The 22,537-nt window shown below is 41.2% G+C and overlaps 1 protein-coding gene across 6 annotated transcripts in view; it reads left to right on the top strand.

Moving 5' to 3' along the window:
- ABLIM1 (actin binding LIM protein 1) overlaps positions 1-22,537 on the top strand; it is a 285,038-nt gene that overhangs the window by 64,701 nt on the left and 197,800 nt on the right. For 4 of the 6 annotated variants that reach the window (XM_049103120.1, XM_049103118.1, XM_049103115.1 and 1 more), the window contains exon 1: positions 15,023-16,514. The exons of the other annotated variants lie outside the window; for them this stretch is intronic. In XM_049103120.1, the coding sequence (XP_048959077.1) occupies positions 16,451-16,514 (64 nt within the window). In that variant the 5' untranslated portion in view covers positions 15,023-16,450. Of the gene's footprint in view, positions 1-15,022; positions 16,515-22,537 lie in introns of those variants that run through there. 6 annotated transcript variants of the gene reach the window in all.

Below are 22,537 nucleotides of genomic sequence, written 5' to 3'. Positions count from 1 at the left end.
GATGGACATTGAAATGTACAAATCTTGGCTACATGATTTTTTTTAAGATTTTATTTTTTATGCATGAGAGACAGAGAGAGAGAGAGAGGCAGAGACACAGGCAGAGAGAGGAGCAGGCTCGCTGCAGGGAGCTCGATGTGGGACTCGATCACCGGACTAGGGATCACGCCCTGAGCTGAAGGCAGATGTTCAACTGCTGAGCCACCCAGACGTCCCTTGGCTACACAACTTTTACAGATGGATACATCCCTGTAACCCATACTTGTATCACAATATTGAACAGTTCTGTATCCCCCAGATAGTCCCTGTGTTCCTTGTCAGTGAAGTCTGTAACCCCCAGACAACCACGGTTCTAATTAGCTTTGCCTGTTTTAGGATTTCACATAAATGGATTCATATATTACATACTCTTTTGTGTAGGGTTCAGGGTAAGGTTGCATGGTTCATCAATGTTCCTACATATAGAGATAGTTCATTCCCTTTTTATTGCTGAGTAGTATTCCACTGTAAAGCTATACCACAATTTGTTTATCCATATACTTTTTTTTTTTTTTATAATTTTTATTTATTTATGATAGTTACAGAGAGAGAGAGAGGCAGAGACACAGGCAGAGGGAGAAGCAGGCTCCATGCACCGGGAGCCCGATGTGGGATTCGATCCCGGGTCTCCAGGATCGCGCCCTGAGCCAAAGGCAGGCGCCAAACCGCTGCGCCACCCAGGGATCCCTACTTTTGTTTTTTTATATTCTTTTCCGACATGTAACTGTCTTTATTAAGTAAGAAACTTCAAAAAAATCCTCACATAAAGCCTTGTAAATTAGTGAATTGTTTACTCATAGTTTCTTCTTTTTTTTTAATAATAAATTTATTTTTTATTGGTGTTCAATTTGCCATCATACAGAATAACACCCAGTGCTCATCCCGTCAAGTACCCCCCCCTCAGTGCCCGTCACCCATTCACCCCCACCCCACACCCTCCTCCCCTTCCACCACCCCTAGTTCATTTCCCAGAGTTAGAAGTCTTCATGTTCTGTCTCCCTTTCTGACATTTCCCACCCATTTCTTCTCCCTTCCCTTATATTCCCTTTCACTATTATTTATATTCCCCAAATGAATGAGAACATATAATGTTTGTCCTTCTCCGATTGACTCATTTCACTCAGCATAATACCCTACAGTTCCATCCACGTTGAAGCAAATGGTGGGTATTTGTCATTTCTAATGGCTGAGGAATATTCCATTGTATACATAAACCACATCTTCTGTATCCATTCATCTTTCGATGGACACCGAGGCTCCTAACACAGTTTGGCTATTGTGGACATTGCTGCTAGAAACATCGGGGTGCAGGTGTCCCGGCGTTTCATTGCATCTGCATCTTTGGGGTAAATCCCCAACAGTGCAATTGCTGGGTCGTAGGGCAGGTCTATTTTTAACTCTTTGAGGAACCTCCCCAGTTTTCCAGAGTGGCTGCACCAGTTCACATTCCCAACAGTGTAAGAGGGTTCCCTTTTCTCCGCATCCTCTCCAACATTTGTGGTTTCCTGCCTTGTTAATTTTCCCCATTCTCACTGGTGTGAGGGGGCATCTCATTGTGGTTTTGATTTGTATTTCCCTGATGGCAAGTGATGCAGAGCATTTTCTCATGTGCATGTTGGCCATGTCTATGTCTTCCTCTGTGAGATTTCTGTTCATGTCTTTTGCCCATGTCATGATTGGATTGTTTGTTTCTTTGGTGTTGAGCTTAAGAAGTTCTTTATAGATCTTGGAAACTAGCCCTTTATCTGATATGTCATTTGCAAATATCTTCTCCCATTCTGTAGCTTGTCTTTTAGTTTTGTTGACTGTACCCTTTGCTGTGCAAAAGCTTCTTATCTTGATGAAGTCCCAGTAGTTCATTTTTGCTTTTGTTTCTTTTGCCTTTGTGGATGTATCTTGCAAGAAGTTACTGTGGCCGAGTTCAGAAAGGGTGTTGCCTGTGTTCTTCTCTAGGATTTTGATGGAATCTTGTCTCACATTTAGATCTTTCATCCATTTTGAGTTTATCTTTGTGTATGGTGCAAGAGAGTGGTCTAGTTTCATTCTTCTGCATGTTATCCATATACTTTTAATGGAGATTTGACTTGTTTATAATTTTTTTGCTAATATGAATAAAGCTGCTATGAACATTCTCAAAAAATTCTTTTTGTGGTTTGTATTTTCATTTCTTTTAGGTAACGATCCAGATGTGGAATTGCTGGGTCAAAGGATAGGTGTACATTTAATGTTATAAGAAAATTCCAAACCTTTTTTTCAAGATTTTTCATCATGTTATATTCTCACTAGCAATGTATAAGAGTTCTGGTTGCTTTACATCCTCACTTAACACTTAGTATTTTCATTTGGTATAGTAGCATCATATTGTGATTTCAATTTGTATGTCCTTGGTGGCTAATTAGCCCATTATTTGGGAACTTTTTCATGTGCTTAGTGGTCATTTGCTTGTCTATCTTTTGAAGTGCTGGTTCGGCTCTTTCTAATTATGTTGTTTGTATTATTGCATTGTAGGATTTTTTTTAATGTATTCTGAGTAGAAGTTCTTTGTCCACTTTTTGCTTTACAAAATTTTTTCCCAGTAGCCTGATGTTTGCCTCTTTCTTTTCCTTTTTTTTTTTTTTAAAGATTTTATTTATTTATTTGAGAAAGAGTGGGAGCAAGAGAGTGCGCTAGAGCAGGGAGGAGGGGCAAAGGGGGAGGAAGAAGCAGGTGATCCGCTGAGCTAAGCAAGGGGCTGGATTCAGGCGGACCCCAGGGTCCCGGGATCATGATCTATGCCAAAGGCAGATGCTTAACTGACTGGGCCACTCAGGCGCCCTGCTCTTTCTTTTCTTAGTAGTGTCTTTATCAGCTTTTATGGTTTGTGTTTTTTGTATCTTATCTGATAAATCTTTGCTAACCCCAGGTTACAAAGGTATTCTATGTTTTCTTCTAAAAGTTCTACGCATTTAGATTTTAAGTTTACACATATGATCCATGTCAGAATAATTTTTGTGTAGACTGCCGTGAGGTGGGGATTGAGGCTCATTTTTTCTCCCACATGTATATCCAGTTGTTTTAACATCATTTATTGAAAAGATTCCTTTCCTCATTTAGTTGCATTGCGGCCTTTGTAAAAAGTCAATTGAACATATAATATGCAATGAAATAATTGCTTATACATTTAGAAATGTACTAAGGTGTCACTTATATATGGAATAAAAAAAATAATAAAATTCATTGAAACAATGTATTGGTAGTTCCCCAGAGGTGGGAGAAATAGGAAGAGACTGGTAAAAGGGCACAAATTTTCAGTTATAAGATAAATAAGTTCTGAGAATTTAAAGTATAATGAGGTGACTGTAGTTGGTAATACTGTATTGTATAATTGAAATTTGGTTAGAGAGTAAATCTCAAGTGTTCTCACTGAAACAGAAAAGATAACTATGTGATGTATGAATTAACTGAGGATGGGAATCTTTTGTACACCAAATCATCACATTGTACACTTTAAAAGCCTTACAATTTTATTTGTCAATGATATCTCAATAAATCTGGAAAAAGGAAAGAAGTAGATTAGCTTGGTAGAATTAAGAATATAATCAATTAAATAACTTTTCTGCTTGATTCTGTCTTGGAACTGGACAGCACTTTGCAACACTTTATTTATTTATTTTTTAATTCCCAGAATGTTGCTTTTATTTATTTATTTATTTATTTATTTATTTATTTATTTATTTATTTTTTATTTATGATAGTCACAGAGAGAGAGAGACAGGCGCAGAGACACAGGCAGAGGGAGAAGCAGGCTCCATGCCCCGGGAGCCCGACGTGGGATTCGATCCCGGGTCTCCAGGATCGCGCCCTGGGCCAAAGGCAGGCGCCAAACCGCTGCGCCACCCAGGGATCCCATCAACACTTTAATATGATATCACCACTGTATTGACACTGATTGAGCCAAGACACAGAGCAGTTCCACCACCCAAAAGATCCCTATGTTTGCTCTTTTATAACAGATAAAACTGTCTTTGAAAAGTTTATTTTTTTCTTTTGGTTTTCTTTTTTCTTTTGGTTTCTTTTCTTTTTCTTTTATTTTTTTTTCTTTTTTCTGTAATTCTAAATAATATTCTGAGTATTACTTGTACTTTTTTCAACACTGTTAACTACCTTTAACACTCATGTCCAGAGTTTCATTAGTTTTAAATCTATGATTGGTTGTCTTTTAAGCTCTAAATGATATACTGTTTTTCATCTGACTTTAAATACGACTCTCCATGATGCCTTCTCATTGCTCTTGGCTGTGCATCACTTTCACACGGTCAAGGTTAAAATATTTGAAATCTTCTAATTTTTATGCTTTTATATTTACTATAAGCTGATTTTTAGCTCTGAAAACCAGCAGAAAGCATTTATAATATTGAAAATATGTAAACATTCTTAACTGCAGAAGTGATACGTGATTGCATCTAGAGGGAAGGAATTAGGATTTTGTGCAACGAAGTCTGTTTTACTCTAAGGGAATGTTCTGGCGTTTATCAAAGCATCATCACCAAAATGCCCTTTTCCAAAATCTTTTTCTTGTCTCAAAATTATGTTATTTTTTAGTTTGCTTCACATTTGGACCGTGATTTTCTTATACAAATTTTTAAGTTATATAAAGCTTCTAATTTTTTTCCTAAGCAAAATGTATGTATCAATAGCATCACCAAGATCTTCCATCCTCTTAATCATACTAACTTGTTGAATGAAATATATTTTCTTGAAGATGTTTTCTTGGAACCTTCTGACCATGTTCTAATTTGGACTCACTGGATTCTAGATCTGTGGCGTAACTGCCATTATGGGATTCTCTACCCTACCACCACCCCCCGCATTTGATTCTTAAACTAATTCTAAATTTTTTTGGAGTCAGTAACTTTATGTTTGAGGATTAATTTTTCCTTCTCTTTTTAATTTTTTTTTCATTTAATTAGACTCCACACCCAGTGTGGAGCCCAGCGTGGGGCTCGAACTCACAACTCTGAGATCAAGACCTGAGCTGAGATCAAGAGTAGGAGGATTAAGTGACTGAGCCACCCAGATGCCCCTAATTTTTCCTTCTGTATGAGTTAATCTTCAAGTAACTTTTTTTCAGTAGGGTGCATGAGAGGTAAATCAAATCCTTGTATGTCTGAAAAATGCCTTATTTTGCCCACATACTTGATGGGCCTGGTATAGATATCCAGATTCAAAGCTGTGTTTTCCTTAAAACTCAAAAGGCTTTGTTTTACTATCTTCTGACATCCTGAGGGTCTGCCAAGTCTGGTGGTAGATAGAATTCTTTTCCTTTCTTGGGAGCCTGATTTGGTCTCTGATAGATACTCTTGATCTCTTTGTAGATCTTCTCTGTATTTTCAGAGTTTTGAAATTCCACCAGGACACGTCTTGCTGTTTGTCTTTTGTCTCCTTCTTATTTGGCACCTGGCTTGGCCGTTCCATATAAAGATCAGTTTCTTAACATATGGAGAACTTTCTGTTATTATTTACTCCCTTCTACTTTGTTCTCTCTTGTTGAGACTCCTATTAAAATGGATGCTAGACATCCTCCACCTCTCTTAATTCTTCTTTCATATTTTCAATGTCTTTTATATTTTACTCTACCTTGTTGGAGATCTTGACATTTTTTCTAGCCTGTTGAATTTCTTTTATTTTCATAATGATTTTTATTTATTTATTTTAAGTAGGCTCCATCCCCAGCATGGAGACTAATGGGGATGGGGGCTTGAACTCATGACCCTGAGATCAAGGCCTGAGTTGACATCAAGAGTTGGACGTTTAATTGATTGAGCCACCCAGGCACCCCTAATAATAATTTTTAATTTCCCAAAACTCTATTTTTCTCAGGCTCCTTTAATTTTTTTTGCCATTTTTATTTCATGGGTACAGTGTGTTCTCAGATACCTTAAAGGATATGAATTGAACTTGAGCTTGTGTTTAGGGCCTCTTCTGTTGCATGAGTTACATGTTTTCTCTAGAATCCTATGTTTCTATTTCATCTTGGTCCCACTTTGTGCTGGTTGTTTTCTGGAAATATCTTGTAATTCTTAGTTTCTTCATCTATGTAAATGAACTAAAAAGGAGATTTCTATTTGGGGGATGGATTTTTTCTTTTGTTTCCTTGCTGGTGTTAATTTTCCACTATAGTAGTGTTGGTCTGCATGTATAAGAGGTCTCTAAAGCATAATCTTTAATATATTTAATATATTTATCCAAAATAATTTTTACCTTTTAGCACTTACACCACCCAAAATGGCAAAATAAACTTTTAAAAGCCTCAGGGAAATTATAGAACTTTATATTAATATGACTAGGTTTGGGGAAGCAAGTTTAAACATTGATGATGTAAAGAATAGCCGAATTACTAAAATTGAAATTTATGGCAGTCTAAATTAGAGGTTTATTAGATTGAATGATGCATGTGGGTTTTCTCTTTCATCGTTTAAGTGCCACTTTCATGTTCATCTTGCACTATTCCTATGATGACATCATGGTTTAGGCGTCCATGAACGCATAATGTCCATAATGCCAATCGTTGTTAGAAGCCATCCGTACAACACTGTGTGAAGCCAGAACCTCCTGCCACACTTGCACAGTGTTGGGTTTCCTCCCTCCTACTTGCTGACGTTTGCTGGTGCTGCCTCTCAGGCTGAGTGGGCTAGCCTGGGGCTGCTCTTGCCTCCTGGCTGTCCTACCATAGCAAACAGCTGTCTGGGAGGCCAGGGCCAGCTCCCCAGGACTCATCCATCCCACACTCAGGAGCATTTACCGCAGGGCACGAGAGGCCTTAAGGGCTGCCAGATTCCAGCATTTCATTCCAGTTCATACTTCTTAGCAACTGCTCATCTCTAACTCAGACTATTTTACAAGTGGCACTTAGATTTTTCAAAAACCCACCTCTGAGTGACCTTACATAAGCACATGACAAGTGGGGGTGGGGAAGAAGAGAGGCTATGTTGATAAAAAGGGAGGCCGAGAATTATTTGTCTCTGACAGCATAGACCAGAAAAGCTAAGGTCTGATCTGGAATCCTGTTCTTTTCCTTCCTCCTCCAGGTTGCTGTGAGTCGAGGGCCTGAAAGATTCAGATTCTTAGAAACTCTTGTTCTTACTGAAGCAGGACTGGATGAGTTGGCCTCAGCCTAGCACTAGGACTTGGTGATGATGGATGACAAGATCCAGTTAGCGTGCATTATAAGCTGAATTGTGTCCTCCCAGAATTCACATGTTGAAGCCCCTATCTCCCAGTCCCTCAGAATGTGACTGTTTTTGGAAATTAGGCCTTTAATTTAGAGAGATAATTAAGTTAACATGGGGTCATTAGGGTGGGCCCTAATCTCATGTGACTGGTGTCCTTACAAGAAGCACACAAAGGAAGATATTTGGACACAGAGGAAGAGGTAGCAGACACATGTACGCACAGAGGGACGACCATATGAGGACAGAGTGAGAAGGTGGGCATTTGCTAGCCAAGGAGAGACGCCTCTGGAGCCAAACCCAGTGGACACCTTGATCTTGGACTTCCGGCCTCCAGAACTGAGAGAAGATACATTTCTGTTGCTTAAGTATCCCCATTTGTGGTATTTTGTTGTGACAGCCCTCACAAACTAATAGAGTCCAAAGTCAGCAAATTCTGTTTTTTTCCCTGCTGCCCTCAGGGATGAGGATGGAAGGCATTCTCTGGGGCCTGGGCAAGCAGCCCCGACCTCTTGATCCTAAAACCTGCATCTTTGACTTTACGATGATGGTGCTATCAAGGAAAGATTGTGACTAATCTTGCTGAACTCTTTGGTATCAAACATGGATAGAGATGTAGCGAGGGAAGTCAGAGAGACTGTCACTGGGGGAATTTCCCAGGTGTGCGAGGATGATTGTGTGGGACGTTAGCTGTGATATGCTGATGAGGACCAGTTGCCACAAGTGATGGCAATAAAAATCTGGATGTTCTAGTTTGCCAAAGAATCTGACACACCAGTCAGCTCTTGACCACTGAGATAAAAATGTGAAGTCCCTTGATTTGGTTGTGCAAAACTTCATGAATGGAAAATGTCTTTTTCACTTTATATGGGGTTTTCCTCCCCATCTCTTCCTTGCTGTTGCATTATCATTGGCATTTCTTTGGTGGGGGTTCTGAGGGAGAGAGAGAAAACCTCAAGCAGGCTCTACACCCAGTGCAGAGCCCAACACAGGCTCGATCTCATGACCCTGAGATCACGACATGAGCCAAAACCAAGAGTCGGATGCTTAACTGACTGAGCCACCCAGGCACCCCTATCTCTGGCATTTCTGGCAGCAGAATTCTTTAATTTGAAAAACTTGAACCCTAACAGCCTGACTTCTGACCTGAGTCTTAGGTGGTTGATTCTATACAGTTTTTTCACCCTGTGGACTCAGTTTTCCTTACATACAAAGGGAGATAATCACTGCTCCCCATTCCACAGAGATATGACTTGGATGTCATAGGCATATACTTTATAGTAAGAGCTAACTTCAGAAAGGCCCTTTTGCATTAAGAAAGTGATGTTGCCTCCCTGAGCTCAGTTCCCTCCTCTGTAAGATGGGGAGAGTAACCCCTACTTGAAAGGGTTTTGCGAGTACATGAGAACATCTGGAAAGCTCGTCGCACTAATCTGCAATAATCCTCGCATACTTTAAGAGCTCAATGAATGTGAGCCATTGGCGGATGATCATGATGATGACGCTTTCAAATCATTGACATTACTAACAAGAGGTGACTTTGTGGCTTTGGATGCCCTCCTGAACTATTATTCTGTCCCATAAAAGGAGCATCCACCTTAAGACTCAGGTTAGTGAAACGATGTAACATGAGGGCTGCTGCTGGAAAGGGCAGTAGAATTTAGGATAACGTGTGGAGATGTAACTGTAGAATGAGGTCTTACTCCTTTCATTTACAAACAGGGAAATCTCGGTATATGCCATAAAGCAGCCTTCTCCAGCTTTTATGGGCTGGGAAATTGCCTGGAGACCTTGTTTAAAGGCAGATTCTGATTTGGTTGGTGAGAGCTGGGGTGGGCCCAGAGGCTCTGCAGTTCTAACAAATTCCCGGCGATGGCGATACTATTGCTCCAGGGGGCTTGGAGCAGCATGACCCTAGATTAGACAGTGAGGCTGACAAGGATCCCAACTTGTAAATTCCACTATTATTAACCAATGGTTATTTTCTATTGATTTACATTAAACTTCAGAACAATTTCGTTTTGTTCTCATTTTTTTTTTAAATTTCTTTTAAGATTTTATTTATTTATTTGAGAGAGAAAGAGAAATCATGAGCAGGGATGGAGAGGGGCAGATGGAGAGGGAGAGAGAGAAGCAGACTCCCTGCTGAGCAGGGAGCTTGACATAGGGTTTGATCCTAAGACCCTGAGATCTTGACCTGAGCCAAGGGCAGATGCCCAACCAACAGAGCCACCCTGCCACCCCTCATTTCTCATTTTAAATTGCTGGGGCTCTTGCTACTTTCTGGCCCCTGGTCTTTGTCTAGTACTTAATTTTTTTTTTAATAAGAAGAATAACTATGATAACTAGTATTTATATAGAGGTTACTATGTACCAGGAACTATTTCCTTAAATTCTCACAACACCCCAAAAAGTAGGCGCTATAATTATCCCTATTTTACACGCGAGAAAACCGAGACACATATAGCTTGCTCAGACCACTCACCTGGTGGATGGCAACCAGAATCATCTTAGGAGTTTATTTAAAGGAACCTCATGTCGAGCAGCCCGGGTGGCTCAGCGGTTTAGCGCCACCTTCAGCCCAGGCCTGATCCTGGAGACCCAGGATCGAGTCCCACGTCAGTCTCCCTGCATGGAGCCTGCTTCTCCCTCTGCCTGTGTCTCTGCCCACCCCCCCCCCTCGTCTCTCATGAATAAATAAAAATCTTAAAAAATAAGTAAATAAAGGAACCTCATGTCAACCAGAGCCCCCAGGGATAGCTGGAATAGTTCACTTTAATTTACTAGTTTTTGTTCCTCCCACTTTGGTTTCATCATGTTTTACAAAATGAAGCACCCATCCTCCTGGAACCAGCGACTGTGGTGTTTGTCCGGAATGCAATCCCAGACTAACCGCAGAGCCTTGGAATTGTGGAAGGCGTGGGACAAGACCCCACACCGTAAGCTTGGCTGTGGTTTGCTAAGTAACAAAACTTTGAGAATGACGATCACAGCAAGCAGGACATACCTTGCTCCCATCCTAATTTGAGTGTAAACTCAACTTTTATCAACCAAATATTATTTTCTATTAATTTACATAAAACTTCAGAAGGTTTCATTTTTCACCTCCCATCAGCAGGACTCTTGCTCCTGTCCTGCACCTATCTAGTACTCTAGAAAAAGCTAAAATCAGAATAAGGATAAAGATAAGGATAAGAACAAGAACAAGACCACCACCACAACTGCAAGCCTGTGCCGCAGGGCTGTGGGCAGTTCTAGTAGGACTTGCAGCAGGTAGACCTGAGGGTGTTCATGGACAAGGACTAGGACCTGTTTATTGGGGGCTGTGGACTTGGCAGTTTGGGGAAAGTGCTTGCACTGGAGCATGCTACTCAGAACCCCTGGCTGGTGTAACCCTGCCTTGACTGCACATTCACCTGGCTTTCCTTTCCTTTTCCTTTCTAAAATGAAAATATTGGACAGGATGGGCATTTTTTCAAAGAGTATGTTTTGTTTTTAGCTATGGAACCCTTTCTTCAAATAAAGGCTCATCTGGAAGCTTAGAAAATGAAGTAGATGAGCCACAGTTTCTTTGGTGGAAGTTGGGGTGGAACCCAGAATCAACCCTTCACCCCCAACCCCTCACCAATCCCTGAAAGCCTGATTATTCTGTATATGAGCTCCAAAACATCCAGACTAGATGATCTAAAGACACACACCACTACCTCCAGCTTCCATACTCCCTGTCTGTGTGCTCAAAGGAATGTGCATATCTAAAGGCTTCTGTTTGCAAGAGGTGTTTGACTGCTAAAGGCAACTTTGTCCTTGACCCTAGAGGTTGTTTTTTAGGAAGCTTAAAAACATTTAGCAAAACATCCTCAGGGTTGACTTATTTTGAAAGGCTTAATGCATATTGTTTTTGTCGTATCATTAAAATCCCTTAAACTAGACTTATTCTCTTGAATTTTGAAGAGTAGGAAGATTTTTGTTTTGATTTTTGATTAGATTCATAAAATTGTGATACACATAGTTACAAACTAGTCCAGCTCCCTTTGGATCATCAAATGAAAGTTGAAAGCAGGCAGAGACAAACCATTAAGATTTTCAAAAGTCATTGAGAACATCTTTGGAATAATGAGTTTGCATGTGACCAAGAGTAAATGGTTGCTTGCAGTAGAGACTAAATATGATTGTTTTATGGTCAGCAAACTGTTAACTAGGCAGGGTCATACAGAATGTTAAATTTAAAGTCCCCCAAAGTGAGCTGGGAGGTTGAATCAGAGTCAGTGGTTTGAGGGAACATTCTCATCCTCATTGAAATGTGCCATATTTTCTTTTCCCACTAACTCTGAATGCAGCTCCCAAAAAAGTTGTGGACCAGCTTGTGAGTGGTACCCACAGCAAAAGGTATAGGTGACCTAGAACGATGTAGTAACATTGCCAGGGCAGGTATGTATCTTCTGGATGTTAATTCTGTTTCCTACCCTCCAAAAACCAAAATTCCATACAAAATGCAGCCCTCTGTGTATAATACAGTCAAATATCCTCCATCATTCTCTAGGGGTGAAGCTAGGAGTGGAATACTTTGCAGTTGCCACAGTCATCTATCACTGTAAGCCAAACGGTAATTAATGTAGAAATTATAAAAATTCAGACTCTAGTAAGTCATTATGATTTAACCTAACATTTGATCCTCTTACAATGAAAGTGAGGTAGGACCTCCGCATTCTGCAGTAATTTTCTTCCTTGTAGACCTTATCCTCACCACTTTTTCAAAAGCATGGAAAGATTGGAATCCCCCAGTCCCTACAGCTTATTTGTGTCAAATGAGTCACTGAAGAGAAATGCCTGTTATTTTTGCAGGGAATACAGAATGCCTTTAATCCCCTGTAGTCCAGCTAAGGCAGGTGAGAGCAAAAGTCTAGGCAGATGAGTGGATAAGGGGGCGAGGAGCTAATAAGTCCACTGTCGTCAACTCCTTAGTTATGGTGGTGGTGGGGAGGGTGATGGAGGTGGTTTCTGATGGCAACCACTAAGTACATTGTTTCTGCTTCTTCCCCCTTTGCAGTAACTTTTTTTTTTTTAAAAAGATTTTATTCATTTATTCATGAGAAATAGACAGAGAGGCAGAGACACAGGCAGAGGGAGAAGCAGGCTCCATGCAGGGAGCTAGACGTGGGACTCAATCCTGGGGGGATCGAGGATCATGCCCTGGGCTGAAGGCGGCGCTAAACCGCTGAGCTACCCAGGCTGCCCTCTTTGCAGTAACCCATGCACTGCTAAACTCATGCTTTGCATCAACTCATCATAATTTCAGATGTGGAGATGGCTTTGGCATTTTCTCTGATATAATCATTCTCCCTGAGCTGTTTTAATGTCTTGAGGAAGTTTCAGCATCTTGGGTATGGCCTCCGATCCTGATTGCTTGGGCCCAAGCCACAGCTGTATCTCTCGCAGGGGGTGTGACCTTGGACAATTTCTTGCACTTCTCTCTACTTCAGTTGCTTCATCTTTAAGGTGGAGATCATGATGGTGCTTGCCTCAGAGGGTTATAAGAAATCATTGAGGGGATCTTTGTTCAATGCCTGTAGAGAGAGAGTTCTCAGTAAATGTGAGCTATGAATAGTGATGAGGCTATTCTATTTGCAGTTTACGAAGCGGACAGACATGACCATATGTAAGAAGCATTGATATTAACTTAGTAAAGTCCATAAAATTTCATTTCTGGTCATAAAAATAATCACATGGGATCCACCTGGAAAGCATAAGCAGAACGTAGGTCCGATAGCACAGAGATACTTGTGCACTATAAAGACCCTTTCCAGATTCAGCCACCATCAAGAGTGCTTTGTGTTTAAGAGGTTGGTGAACTACAAGTTCATTCAGTTCTTAAAGTTGATCCTTCCAATGGAGTCACAGAGCTGAGCTTGGACTGGTGCCAACCATCTGGGCTTATAAGGGAGTATCATTGGATCACAAGTTCAAGGGGAATGACAAATGAGTTCTTGATTTTTTTTCCTGTACCTTTCTAGTTAGGGTCTGGAAGGGTCTTCTTCCTTATTGAATATGACCTTTTAAGAAATGTAGTTTTCATCTTTCCCAAGGGAATCATTTTTCTTATGGAATTCAGTTTGCTTTAGGTTTCTTTCTCTTCTGCTGAGTTTGAAAGGTGAGGCCAGGGCCCCGTGCATGTTTTGTTATTGACCTCTGCTATTTTTCTCTCAGCTCTGTCATAAATCTCATGATCCTCGTCTCCTAGGCCAGCTCTTTTAACATGATCTGTTGTAAGACGTGCTGTTTGCCGAAGAACATGCAGCATCTCTGTTACCAAGGTGTGGTAGCATCACTGGGGCCCATACCTTCCGTGCACACAGAGCCAGGCACCGTGGCCCCTCAAAGCCCCCCACAGCAGAACCAAACGTTGCCAGGCGGAGTTGACCTGCTTCTGCATTCTGTGCAGCCTTGGGCAGGTTCCTAAATTCCTCTGGCTTTAAGGTTTTTCATCTCTGACGCTATGAGGTGAATGATCTCAAAAATCCCATCTTGCGATCTCCTTACCCTAAGCAGAGTTTTCCAAACTCTGTTCTGTGCTAAGTTATTATTTGTGCTGGGGTTAGGGTTCTCTGGCCAAATACATTTAGGAGATGCTTCTTATCTTTTTCCTCGTCTCTTACAGAGTTACATGGCATCCATGCATATTAATGTCTCTGAGAAGTCCATGGTTAAGAAACCTAACAACGCTTAATCAAGCATTTCTCAAATATAGGTACCTAGGCAAATTAAAACGTTTTTATTCATTAATTTTGCTGACTGATGATTGCTTTCCTGGGAAGAGTTCCGAGGGGTTTTGAGGGAGAGGCTCATGCTCCAGGTTCCTAGATGATTGAGTTATGTAAGGCAAAGTACGCACAGCAGTAGCTCTGATTTTTCTTTCTTTTCGAAAGAAAAAGAGCATGCACATGAGAGGTGATAGAAAGAGCAGAGAGAAACAGGGGGAGAGAGAATCTTAAGCAGTTTCCATGTCCTGTGCAAAGCTGACTTGGGGCTGGATCTCACAACCCTGAGATCATGACCTGAGCTGAAATCAGGAGTTGGATACTTAACCAGCTGAGCCACCCAGGCGTCCCAGTATCGCTGATCTTTAAATGACTTTGCAGAAGTACCATTGCCATGTCATTAGAATATGGTTATACATTTTAAACAATTTTTGAGCAATTGGTTTGCGAAGTCTAATAAATCACCAAAGTATTTGTACTTCAACTAACAGAAGTCAAATCTGGCGGGGGAGGGGGAGTGCGGAGGGCGGGTCATGGTTTGGAAGGAGCTACATTATTGGCTAACTGTTCACAAAGTCAAAGTTTCAATATTGGCTTGCCCTTCCACCTCCACAGTGCTGCCTTATGAAAGACAAGGAACCCATGCAAGTTACTCTTCATTAGAGTCCTGGGTTAGCTCCAGGAAATAGTGGCAGCATGACATGTGGTTTCTTCCTCCCCCTTTCACATAAAATCCAGTAGGAATCATAATCTGAGATTTCAAGGGAGTAGGAAAAAACTGGCTTCCATTACATTTGAAATGATGCTAATGGGAATTTAAAAAAAAATGCAGTTGTGAAAGATTTCTGTTCTATCATTTGGTAAGACTTCCGAGCCACTAACCAAAAAACATGAAAGCATGAAATCACTGTCATGAGAATGTTAGGCATTAGGCATAATCAGAAGATTTCAATCAATGTGACTGGCATCTTGGCAGCAGCTGACATAAGACAGCTCTGCAGATGCCAAGCATTTTATCAACGAGTAGTCCAGTTGTGCTCCATTGTCTGGCGCCTGGTGCTTCGGCCAAGTCAGGAGGACGTTATCGGAGGCACGAAGTTCCAGGCAGTGGCCTGGACTAGGAGGCCGGCGGATGGGGTAATCCAGGCCTATGGCTATCCCCAGAGCCAATCCAAAACAAAATAAGCCATCTAGACGAGGAAGAGAGTAAGCTGGGGACGTACAATTAATCGAACTTGATATTGAAACAATGTGATTGTGTGGTCTTTCCTTCCAGTGGGCAGATTATGGGCTTTATATTAAATTAATATCTCAGAATGGCTGCTCGTGCTTGTGTCTTTATTACAGGAATTTAATGATTTACCCTCACACTTAAAACAATTATGGCAGTTTCCTTCCACCTCTTCAGCCAGTAAATGTATCTGAGGCTGGGGATATTTGTCCTAAGTGTCTTTTCCCATTTAAACTCTATCTTCATAGTGTTTCCAGTTTGTAAAAGCCCTGGTGTTCAAAAATAACCAGGAGAAACGCTGGACTGTGGGTGGCGGGTAATCCAACCCAGCATCAGGGCATTCCTGACTAAAGGGAAAAAAATGCCTCTTTCCTGAGCCTTTCCGGATGAGGTCATTGTTTTCAGACAGCCTGTACCTAATATAAACGGACTCAAAGTCCACAGCTTGCCTCAGACCAATGTTTTGTCAGGGAAGAACGTCCAAAGCCACGAGGAATAGGCTGATAGTAAAAGGAACCTCTTCAAGTTATAGTATTTTTGTTAAATCCTTGTATTAAAAAAAGTAATAAGAGCCCATCTGGTGAGGCGATAACTCATTAAGTGAAAAAAGAAGGCAGAAGGCTTGGGAAGATCAATCTTCTTCTTCCTTCTTCCTTCTTCCTCCTCCTCCTCCTCCTCCTCCTCCTCCTCCTTCTTCTTCCTCCTCCTCCTCCTCCTCTTCCTCCTCCTCCTCCTCCTCCTCCTCCTCCTTCTTCTTCTTCTTCTTCGCCACATGTGTTTGAGTTATTGTGAAATGACAGTGACCAAAATCTGGATTCTGGATTGTGCAGAGTGGAGGAAAATCCGAGGAACGTTCTGGGCATGTTTTAATGCCGGCTTCTCAGAAAGGATGGTTTTCTGCAGGTGCAATATTGGAACTGAAGTGTTCTTGAGAGTGGTCTTCAGAATTGATAGGAGATAGAGTGGGGAGCAGAGGCGGGTGAGGATTCTGTACGTGAGGAAGGAGCTAGAATCATGCAGGAAACTTCTCGTTCTTCCTGCACTGGCTGCGGCACACCCTCTGGGTGGCACACCCCTCTCTGGAGTCCAGCTCAGCCCACGAACTCCTGGGAGGAGAGCCAGGGCCCAAGCCTTTCCTTTGAGGAGTGGATGCAGTCCTCCCGTGTGGCCAGGCACCTCGCGAAGAAAATCTGAAATCTTAGCTCTAAGATTTGTGCATGTTGATGACCTGGGGAGAGACTGAGTTCATGGAGCCTCATCACGTGGTTGAAGACACCCAAGGTTGGTTTGTTCATTTTTGTAAACGTGGCATGTGCACTGCCTGGGGCAGACCATGTCTTTAAAGATGGGGAGAGGGCAAGGGCATTTCCATTGGCTAGAACGGTTTTATGCTTATTACAGTATGTTAACACTCTATTTATACACATAACATATTTTTGTATAAAAATGTCTATCTTCTATAGCAACATGTTTAAAGATATTATTAATATAATGGGGTCTTAAAATCGACATGAGTTTTGTAGCGGGAATCCAGCAAAATTAAATTGAATTAAATTTAGACTGTTGGAGCACTTTAAAAAAGAGTCTTCGGTGACTGTGAGTGAACCCCATGATCCCATTTCTGCTCCTGTGCTCTCTTTCTTCTATACCCCACTTCCGTGACCATACTTCTGTGTTAACATAGCTTTGAGATGACTTTTTTCCTTCTCATGTTGTCCTTTTGTGCTCCTGCACAGGGCATGTAGGCGCTTTGAGTTTGGATGCCGTCCCTAGAATGCTTCCCCTAGAGTTGGGTTTTGTGGGAGTTTGTTTCCTGGGGAGGCTGGCTTCAGGAGTGACCCAGCTTCTCGGGCTCAGCATCCCCAGGGACTAGCAGACAACACCCCAACTTCAGAGGCGGCCCAGCACAGTGTTGCGGGCCACCCCACTGAAACCAGCAGCCTGTGTCGATTCATGCTGCCTCTTTTGATACCGGATCCCTTAAGATAAGAGATTGTAACTTATTTCGGTTTCAGGAGAACAGGCTAGTGGATAATTCCACGTAAGGTGGACAAGCTCTCTACCCTCCCACCTTCACTTCTGAGCGCTCTGCTCGTCTCAATTTACTGGGACCTCCAGAGGCCTTGGGTTTGCCTTCCTTCCCACCGGGGATCCTGGCCGTGTTGCACTTCACATGTACACACTTGTTGGGAGGTACAGAGGAACTGCAGGTTGGCACACTCTATAACTGATGAATAATTCATGGTGGCTTCTTGTGCCATTAAACTTTCTCCTGCAAATGAACATGATTTTGAAAGACAGCGCTGATTTAAAACTCTAGTAATGTTTCGTATTCTTTATTGAACTGCCTCATATATTTTACTGGGGAGACAAAAGTTGGCAAACATAAGAATAATAAAATGTAAAGCTAATAGGGACCCTGTATGGGCAGTACGCCCATTCTATTGAAGCTTGTTCCTCCTTATTCTTTCTGAAGTGTGACATCCTCTGATGTTATAAAAGGCCTCCAGATGCTTGAATAATCTCTGGGCTCTCCTCGAAGATAAAATCTGAATTTTAATGATAATGTGTGTATTAATTTTATTAAGGTATTACTAGTATTTAGAATTGGAAACTACGATTCGATGGCTTTTCCTAAGTGAAAGGGATAAAATTAGACTATCTCAAGATGTCTGCATGTCTCTACTTGAATAAACTTGAAGCCCTCTGTTTTCCCTGCACTGTAAAAAGAGAGGATTTTAGTTTTGATTTCCAGGAAAGATAGGGCAGGTTTTTGAAAATCTTACATGATAGAGAGATTATAAGTAAACAGAGTAAGCCGTATATCTGATTATATTTTTTGAGGTCAAACTGGGGGAAAAAAAAGAAACTCTTCCAAAAAAATTTCATTTATTTTTCCCGTTTTTTGACTACTCTTTCTTTCCACTCCATGGCATATTTTTTAAGGGCTTTGGAGTCTTTCCACTTGCTGCCAGCTGGAATTTACAGAAAGTGTATCTCTAGAACACTCAACAGTTGACTTGAATCTCGGTCATAATTAAATTGGAAGACTGGCAGATTATTCTGAGACTCAAAAACAGGCACACCTTATGTTTGGAACATAAGGACTTTCATTACTCTGCATTGTTTTAAAAGTATCCTCCATTCGGAAAATTGACAATATATTCCAATTACCTATTTTTTTAAATAGAAGAATATTCTGAATGGATATATAATGAACAAGCGTGACCACTCTTAAATTTTGTCTCTTATTCCTGAAGGTGGATCCGTGGTGCTTTACAGCTTAAAGCTTTCTCTACTCGCCCTTCCCTCTTTAATGAGTACATCATTCTGTCCTTTCTTGCCTGGCACACCTTGAAGGCATTAGCTAGTTAGATGACTGTTGATTTACTACCTTGTACGCTAAACGATATGCTTAGAGCTAGTGTTTGCATACAATTCATAGTAATTTGGGCATACAAGACACCCAGCCTTCTCTTTTATATTAAAATCTAACTGTTGGGGTGCCTGGCTGGCTCCGGTGGTGGAGCATGCGATTCTTGATCTCAGGATTGTGGGTTCAAGCCCCACCTTGGGTGTGGGGATTACTTAGAAATAAAACCTTTTAAAAAATCTGATTGTTGACTTGCACTTCTCTGTCATAACACATATTTTAAAAGTTGGAGTGATAGGATATCAATTCAGAATACTGGGATTAAGTTTGCAAGAATTCTGTCTAAGTGCCCTTCCTTTCCAAAAAAGGGGGAGAAAATGCAACGTGCTTATGAGAACTCCTTTTAGATTTCATCTGAGAGAATGGAATGCTGGACAGGTTTTTCTGCTTTAAGAGGCAGTCACAGCTGCCACTGCAAAAGAGCTCTGCCAAGGTCAGTGACCAGTGGGTCAACTAGAGCATGACATTGCCAGGGACATGCCCAAGCAGTGGGAGCAGGCTGCCAGAGCACTGGCTATTGGGTTTTCATAGGACAGTCAACAATAGAATGAATTTTAAAAGCACCTGTCCCAGTCACCCCTCCCCTGCAGTAGATGCTTGCAGGCTCCCTAGCTTTCTGACTGCACCACAGTACCATGACTACCCTTGAAGACCACTATCATGAAGATCTTAATGGAACAGAAACTCCTTGAGCCTGGTGGTACTCTTTTTTATGATAATTTTCATGGGAATCATACTTCACGCTGACACGTGAATTGAAGTGGTAAAGAGCTAAAAGGTGAACTGGAACACACAGTGCCCTTAGAAAAAGGGTCACCGCAATAGGGGAGTGGTATTCTTTTGTGGAAAGCACATCTCTTGACTATTTTTAAATGATTTCAATGCTCTGTTTTCCCTATATTTCCCTATATAAGGTGTTGTTGGCTATGTGAACCCTTACGTGCAGGCACAGATTCATGAATTTGATTAGCCATTTTACTTCTGAGGCTCTTGGCCTCACCCATGTTTTTATTTTACTTTTTTTTTTTTTTAAGTTTAAAGGAACTCTCACTGTAATAGTCTGTCTCTCTAATTGGTAGCTTCCTCAGGGAGGGTCTGCTGATGTGTCATAGAGCCCTCCCTGGACTTGGCATTAAAGCAGCTCATTAATGTTCTGTTTGTTATCGTTAATTTACTAAGCATCTTTCAGCAGGTGGCAGGTACTGTGCTAGGTACTGTGCAGAGTAAGTCTGTCATTTAATATCTATAATCTTGGAAGGATCACTGGCATTATGTGCCAAAGATGAGCTGAGCAATTCAACTACATGACAAATTAATAAGCACCTGAACGGGGTGAAGAATGCAAGGATAGGAATATAAGATGTTAGAGGAGGTAGTCACCTCAGGAGATTAGGACGCTGGCTAGAGAAGGCTGAAGTGCTCCTTGGAATAGAGATGAGCCCAGTGGATTCAAGGGTCACAATCTGACCACAAATCACTTCTCACTGTGGCTCTAGCATGGAGGAAGTTGCCTCTTGTTCTCAAGAACCATCTCTGCTGCCACTTACTGCCAGAGCCATAAGGGATTGGGGATTTATTTTCCCCTTGCTAAAATGGTATTCTTTGGTGAATTTCAAAGTAATTTTTTCTAATGTTAACCTATAATTTCAGACTTGCAGAAGGAAAGCAGCTTCCCTCTGGATACAGAGCTCTAGAGGCAGAAAGATTTGGTTCCCATCATGGCTTTGATATCTACTAGCTGTGTAACCTTGAGCAAATGTCATAATTTCTCCAAGCCTGTTTCCACATCTATAAAATGGAGGTAATAGTACTACCTGCTTTATAAGATCATATTAAATGAGTATGTTTATGTTTAAAAACTCACAACACACTGCCTTACATTTAACAATGAATGATTTATATAATTATTGGTTATGGTTCCACCTGAGAGATGTAGATGCTTCCAAATTATTTAGTTTGTTGAACACTGCCTTAGAATCCAAGACCTTGATTCTAGTTTGGTTATTTTATTTTTTTAATTTTTGTGTGTGTATTTTTATTTTATTTTTAATTATACAAATCATATGAGAATAAGCTCTCACTGTAAACATTTCAAATAGTATATGAAAGGCAAAAGCTTCCCTTGGCCACCATCCAAACCTAGGGGGTAACTACTATTATCAGTTTTATTTATTCATTTTATTTTCATCAAAGTAATTCATGTCCCTCATTCTACAAACAAAAGAGTGTCTTCTCCCATGAAAGGGAGACAAAGCAAGAAAGTCAAGGATTCTAAACTTTCTCTCGCCTGACTCCCTAAGATGACACATTTTCTCCCTGTTCCTAAGTGTGGCTCTTTGTTTATCTATCTCATCGTTTCTTCCGACACATGACACATTACGGTTTTGGAAAGTTTGAGTTGCCACATTGAACCTTTGTGTTTAGATGTTATCCATAGTCAAGAGTATAGAAGAGTTAAATCCTGACCTTCCTTTGTAGAAAATCAATAGGTAATGTCTACCATGAAAAAAAAATCAAGAGATGGCCATATAAGCATCTTCTATAGGGATATGGAATTAAGGATGAGAATAAATAGCTAAAGAAAATTGAAAGAGATTGCTTCCTCTCTCTTATCCCATTTCCACATCCAGGGAAGGGGACCTCCCACCTTGGCACAGCACCTCAGATCCTCTTCAGCGGGCATCTGTGAGGATTTGTCTGCAGGCACAGAGAAGATGAGGAGGGGAATGGAGGTGTAATTCCTTCCCATAAACACTGTCAGGCCTATTCAGTCTTATCCTACATGCCTGCCTTCAGCAGTACATACCTGGTGCCCCCACTACCAGACCTTTCCTGGTTTGCCCCTAATAGACACCTCTCCCTCCAGCTTAACTTACAGCCTCCCCATTCTTGGCATATAGCATTCATTCACTTTCTAGCTTATAAACTGTGTCCACATCTCTTATCTGCAGTTATTCCTCTCTCGTTCTTTTTGGGGTTTTGTGAAGATGCAGAGATCAAAGTACTATGTTTAGGGGCACCTGGGTGCCTCGGTTGGTTAAGCGTCTGCCTTCGGCTCAGGTCATGATCGCACGGTCCTGGGATCGAGCCTTGCATCAGGCTCCCGGCTCAGTGGGGAGTCTGCTACTCCCTCTCCCTCTGCCTGCCACTCTGCCTCTCTCTCTCTCTCTCTCAAATGAATGAATAAAATCATTAAAAAAATAAAAAAATAAATAAACCCGAACAAAGTACTATGTTTAACCAGAAGCTTGAAGTCTGTATAGATTTTGGCACTCCATTACTGCCTCAAACTCTAATTATCCCACATTTCTCCTTTTCCTACAACAGAATTATAATTTCATTGATAATAGAAATGATAATTTTTATATCTTTCAGATCTCAGTAATGAGCACATGGTAGATGCCCACTAAATCATATCGATTAGCTATTTATCTTTTGTTCTTTGGCTGGCAAGAGACATGTATGTGTACTATTTGAGAATATAGTCACATAAAAACTACATCCCTAAAAAAATGCCAACTTTTTCATTTTTGCCTTGGAGATTCCAAGGAAATGTTAAGTATTAGCAGTAAGTATTTTCAGGCAGGGTAAACTTTTACCACTTACCTATGGCTGCTTTATAATCATTCCAATTCAGAAATTTCAAGCAACGATCGTTTATTATGTTTCATGAGTCTGCCTGCCGAGGGGCAGGTGCTGTCTGTGGCATTAGTGGGCAGCTTGCAGACTTACGTGTTTGGAGGTAGCTCTGCTCCGTGCGTCTTTCTCCCTCCTCTTGGAACCAGCAGTTTGTCCCAGCCATGTCCTCACCCCAGTGAAAGAGAAGGACAAGAGAGCAAGCAGAAACATGCATGATCTCTCGAGGCCTAAG

The sequence above is a fragment of the Canis lupus genome, chromosome 28 (genome assembly GCF_003254725.2).
Source record: "Canis lupus dingo isolate Sandy chromosome 28, ASM325472v2, whole genome shotgun sequence".
Classification (NCBI taxonomy): Eukaryota; Metazoa; Chordata; class Mammalia; order Carnivora; family Canidae; genus Canis; species Canis lupus.
This window is presented reverse-complemented; position numbering and strand designations above follow the sequence as displayed.